Source organism: Osmerus mordax, chromosome 9 (genome assembly GCF_038355195.1).
Source record: "Osmerus mordax isolate fOsmMor3 chromosome 9, fOsmMor3.pri, whole genome shotgun sequence".
Lineage (NCBI taxonomy): Eukaryota > Metazoa > Chordata > Actinopteri > Osmeriformes > Osmeridae > Osmerus > Osmerus mordax.
This window is the reverse complement of record NC_090058.1, coordinates 17560714-17566316: the sequence shown is the minus strand read 5'-3', so window position 1 is coordinate 17566316 and position 5603 is coordinate 17560714. Positions and strand designations below refer to the sequence as shown.

Genomic DNA, 5603 nt, shown 5'->3' with positions numbered 1-5603 from the left:
GACCTAATCTCTATGACTTAAACGTCATTTTAAGTTTTTCCCTTCTCGTGATATTTTCAGGCATGTAGCCTACTCATTGCATTCATTCATTAATAAAGAACCCCCTTTGAAGATTATTCTACGTTACCCGGCAGTAGAAGATGGAATCGCGATTCAAACAGTACCATCTGCTAACTGAAAATATGCCCCCCAAAACGTAAATAAGCTTGACATTTATTTAGTGGAAAATCGCTCATTCATAAAAAGCTCGCGGGTAGCGATCATTGTCAGTAACAACGCAAAGTGCGATATAGCCCTGTGTGGAGAAGCTGCCCCGGTAAATTGTACTACTACGGTACAGTACTAGACTACTGCTGTGTTCGTCTTGGTAGCGATTGCGTTGGTTGAATTGGATTTAACGTTCCGTTGTACGGTTTAGGCTGAAATTAATTAATTTCATGAACATATTGACAACATTTAGGCTGTGGCAATGACGTTCAGGTTAGTAGACTTTTGATTTAAGTAAGGGGAGTGCCGAACATGTTCTGTCGCCGTTTGACTTCCTAAACAGCTGTGTACGGTACTGTAGATGTTTTTGTAGTGTGTCTCGCGTAAGCTACAGCGTTGCAGTGAGCTACACTGGTTTGAAACCACAGGTAATGGTAATTTCACCAACAAATCGTTTACTAATGTCAGAATAAATCCTACAACGAAAATGTATATGTGAGGAATGTTTATTTTAACGATTGAAAACAGATAACGCTACATCATAGACCACTGTAGTATGTGTTGCCCGGGCAACACAGACTACTGTTTCCGAAAGTAGATGTACTTCCTTAATAATATCAGCTTATACTGTACATTACACATCACAATTGTGTGTCATATCACAAAGTAAAATGAGTAAATAGTTATCACCCTAGGCTTTTTGCTTGTGGCGTTTCTGCAGCTGCCTTGCAGTAAAGCTATAGTTAGCCTAGCTATCCCCCAAGTTAACAGATGCGAAACGAATGTTCTGCCAAAGGTAGTCACGCGTGTTTTCGTGACGTTAGTGACGTAGTGACGTTAGTAACGTCAGTGACTGTGGCTAGCAAATTAGCCACCGTTAGCTTCACTTTTCGCCACAAAATCTTAACTGAAGCCTAAACCATGCAACGGAACGTAAATTCCAATAGAAGCAACTCAATCGCTATCAAGACGAAACTTTTGACACCTACGTTGTCTATGTAGGCCAAATATTGACTGAGTTTTAGGGGGGCAAAAAGAAATAAAAATAATAATAATAATATATATGTGAGAGAACAAAGGTTGTGCTCTCGCCGAAGGCTTGAGCACACCCAATTAATAATAAATAAATAAAAAGGAATGTCCGACTTCACAGAGCCGTTTTTAACTCCTCCCCGATTGCAAGCGGCTACTCTCGCCGGTCGTTTCATGCAGCCGCAGTCCATGTCGAATGCACCTATTCTCTGATGTTACATGATGAAACGCTTTAAAGGAAATGTACTTCTATCTTTTTGTTAGCCTGCCACACACCCAAACCGGTATTTCCGCTTTTCGAGCGCATCACTTTTTTTTTACTGAGATCAGTTGTTTCGCTACTGTCAGTCTGACAGCTTCGTAAATAATTTGACGAGATTTTGTGATCGGATATTTAAAACACAGAATGTTACCGTTTGTATTGTCAGTTCGTACCCCCGTAGCCTATTATATTTCTATTAAGTGATCAACTTCAGTTTTTATCTTGGTCAATGTCAAATGCGTGACTGCGAAACATGAGCGAAAACATGAGAGCATTTAAAATAGTTCTTCAGATTACATGCCAGCTTCTTTGGGTAAGATATGTATTGGTGATTAATGCGTAGTAGTCTGTGTTTTTATAACAGTAAAATGAAATTAGTAACGGAAGTTGTGTTTTACTACAGAAGTTTAATGAGACGTTATGCGTGCACTCAAAATCGTCCCCATATCCAAAAATTAGACTACTTTTTACTATCAGAATTTTAGTTATTAATTATTTTATGCATGTGTGTCCAATTTATAGTTCTTTCAAGTTGTTGCAGATTAATTGCCTACATACTGCTGAGTTCACGTGACTCTCTTGTTCCCTCTCTCTCTCTCTCTCTCTCTCTCTCTCTCTCTCTCTCTCTCTCTCTCTCTCTCTCTCTCTCTCTCTCTCTCTCTCTCTCTCTCTCTCTCTCTCTCTCTCTCTGGCTTACTTGAGTTCAGTGAGTGGGTCTAAGTAGTTTAAGTTTACAATACTGTCCACTGCACAAACACATACACAGAAAGTTGGGATTTGTCTCTCACACCAGACAGCGCGCACATCAATCTTTAGAAAAGGATAATGGTTTTACATTTTCCTCCATTCCTGGTTTTTAAACGTTCATCAATTCCTTGTCCCCTCTCTCAGTTGGTTGCTTTGGTGGTGGGCCTGAGTGGGGTTTACCTGCTGTTAAACTACAACCAGAACGGACTTTTCTTCTCTCACATGTACATCATCCTCCCAGGAGTCCTTTCTCTCGCCAGTGCCGCATGCCTATTGGCCAGTGGAGGCTTGGGATGCTGGGTGTCTATGAGAGAGTCAGTATGGCTTCAAGCAGTGGTAAGATAGTGCCTGTGTGTGTGGATACGAGGTTGGTGTGTATTTCCGTTTGTGGCAGTAGCGTAGCCAGATAAAAAATATATATATATGTATATATATATATATACTATATTCCTTTTTTATTGGAAGCAATCAGAAATCTGGGGGGCCGGACATGACAATGAGGGGGCCAAGGCTCATGGCTACCCTATGGGTTTGTGGATGTGGGTAGGTGTAGATTGGATGTGTGTGTGTGTGTGTGTACGTGTGTTTGGTTTGGATCTGTGTGAGTGAGTGTGGTGTGTATCAATGCGTGTGTGTATGTGCACACATTTTTCTGATGTGTTTCCTTCCCCAGTTTGTCTACGTTTTGGTCATAGTGTTGTGCCTTGAGGCTACTGCTGCTGCACTGGCATATTTCAACATCGGACAGGTACGGCAATACAGACAAAGCTAATACTCACACCCTTTATCACAGTATTATATGGTAGCATAATTGTGTGTGTGTGTTTTCAGGTGCATTCAGAACTGGCTCCTTTCAGAAGTGTGTTTCAGAGATACACAGGCAGCAGTCAGGACCTAGACTCCAATGCTGTGGATGCCACACAGGATGAGGTAGTCCTGCCAAGTTCAACATACCCAGGATATTTGCTACCTTAATTGGCTCCACTAAGCCTAACAATCATGCATAACCAGTATCACAACGATGGTTATCATCACAAGTTAACCATGGTTTTCTCAATCTAGCTTTAAGCATGTTCACATAAATGGGGCAGTGTTTAGAAGGAAAGCTGGCAAAAATTGCAGACTGTGTGAATATGTAAGTAAATAGGCTTATCTAGATTACTGCCCCATCAATAAGGAACACGTGGGTCTGACTATAATTACAGTTCTGTATTCCATAAAAGTAATTCATTGCTAAGATGTTTTCATGCAGCTTGTAAGACCATTTTTGCCTTTCAGTTGCAACCCCTGCAATGTTAATATGGGAGCAAGTAAAGAACAAATGTGATATAAATATGAATATAATTCAAACCAGTAAATGGGCTTACCTGTAGATTGTATTTGGTCAACAAGTACAAGGCTTTAGTGCTTTAACCCTCGTGCTGCCTTCGGGTCACATGACCCAAAGGTTCATAACGAACCATCGTTGTGTTTACCCAATTTTACCCAATACAAAAACAAATAAAAATAATTTTCTTTTAACCATTCCAATGTGGGGGGTCTGAGACAGCCCGACAGTTAAAAGAAAATGCTTCACTTTGTTTTTGTATGAGGTAAATTTGTCGCAATATGACGGTGGGTCACAATGACTGATGGGTCAGAATGACCCGAAGATAACACAAGGGTTAATCATTCTTTGATTAGGGATGATATTGGTCATTGGTTAGAGGTGGTGCTTATATACGTATTTATATGTTATCTCACACATAATCTGCTCCGAAGCAGGTTAGGTGTATAGCATAAATTGCCATGGCAATGTACTCCTGTAAAAAGTGAACCACTGTTGTGACACTGAAAACCCAGCATTAAACCTGAAGTTGCCTCGCTTATCCCTAATCATGCGTAGTATAGGACCCTTTGCAGTATTGGTCTCAAGTATAGGATCTAAACCTTGATCTTGACCTAGATGTAGACTGTAAACTGAACCTCAACCCCTAAGCACTAGACCTGGACTTAAATGTTAACCCCTAAACACCAGATCAAGGCCTGAAACTAAACCTCAACCCCAAATCACCAGGTGGCCACTTCATTCCACACAGCGTCAAACGTGACGCTGTGTGACTTTTGAAAATATACCGCTACATTTAAGCCTTGATTGTTTTCATTTGGAAGGTAATGTTTCATATTCCTTGTCCTAGCTGCAGTGCTGTGGTATCCATGACTACAAGGACTGGCTGACCACGCCCTGGTTTAACCACAGTGGAGGGGTCAGAGTTCCACACAGCTGCTGCAACTCCACCTTCCTCACCTGCAATGGTACCCTGGACCAGCCATGGAAGCTCTACCCGAAGGTGAGCTCACTCGTCTACTACAAATACCTATCGTGTTTATGGTTACATGCATGCCATGGGTTTAGTTATATACTTCAAGTTAAATGATAACCCTTGTCATCACCACCGACATTACCGTCACCATCACCATGCTCACTATGTATAACTCACCCAGCACTATTTCTCTCCACTTTCCATTGTCTTTTTTTCTTCACTTTCATTGCCTTTATTTGTCTCTCGCTCTCTTAACCCCTGTTTCTCCTTCCTTCCTCACAGGGCTGCCAGATCAAGCTGGAGGAGGCCTTGCTGTTTGTACTGAGCCTCATCATGTGGTCATCTCTAGCTGTGGCAGTGGTGGAGGTAGGTATGCACCACTAAACGCAAAAATCAACAACCTGGAGCCAGTCAATTAAATGATTAAAACCTTAATTCAAGACCAAGTCCATGGTGTAGCCATTTAAGAACTCTGGTTATCAAAAGTAATGTTGGGAAATATATTGTATTTACTCAGTGTCTGTTTGTTGATCAATCTTTCTTTCTTAGATTGTTGGGTTTGTGAGTGTGGCCCAGTTGATGCGGGATCAGCCACTGCTGGAGTATCGGATTCTGGACAGAGACTGAAGACTGAGAAACGCAGACTACTTACATTTCCTTCATCTAAGTTGTTGTCATGTCCTACACATCTACGTTCCCCACAATAGGAGGGACATATGGAAAGCAAACTATCATGTGTATTAACAGTGCTGAACAATCAGAATTAAAATAATTTTTCCAAGTTTAATCAATCCTTTTTTTTTCTTGATCATCCATTGTAATATCCCTTTAGTTGCTAAGAAGAGATACATGAATAAAGACCCCCCCCCCCCCCCCCCCCCCCCGTGAATAAACTCAAGACGTTTTGAGTGCGTAGATTTCGAAAGAGCCTAACACTTCACAGTAGATGGCGGTGTATGCACCTTTACTTTGGCTGCGATCAAGGAAGAAGAAGAAAAATATGTGACTGGCTTGGTGGGCGTGGAACTGTATTCGCCATACACTTGCTAGGG

At 41.4% G+C, this 5603-nt stretch overlaps 1 protein-coding gene across 1 annotated transcript; it reads left to right on the top strand.

Annotated features, from left to right (window-relative positions):
• Positions 1-1559: 1559 nt before the first annotated feature.
• On the top strand, positions 1560-5327 carry tspan37 (tetraspanin 37). Its single transcript, XM_067243610.1, has 7 exons — positions 1560-1814; positions 2393-2584; positions 2922-2996; positions 3080-3178; positions 4426-4578; positions 4834-4917; positions 5101-5327. Exons 1-7 carry the CDS (start codon positions 1755-1757, stop codon positions 5176-5178), a joined length of 741 nt encoding a protein of 246 aa, XP_067099711.1. The 5' UTR covers positions 1560-1754; the 3' UTR covers positions 5179-5327.
• The last annotated feature ends 276 nt before the right edge of the window (positions 5328-5603 follow it).

What these genes read in the sequence shown, in the direction of transcription:
- tspan37 (XM_067243610.1), top strand. Translation starts at nt 1,755, where the DNA reads ATGAGCGAAAACATGAGAGCATTTAAAATAGTTCTTCAGATTACATGC. An exon ending in CATATTTCAACATCGGACAG is followed by an intron (nt 2,997 to 3,079) that starts GTACGGCAATAC and finishes GTGTGTTTTCAG; the next exon opens with GTGCATTCAGAACTGGCTCC. An exon ending in TAGCTGTGGCAGTGGTGGAG is followed by an intron (nt 4,918 to 5,100) that starts GTAGGTATGCAC and finishes TTTCTTTCTTAG; the next exon opens with ATTGTTGGGTTTGTGAGTGT.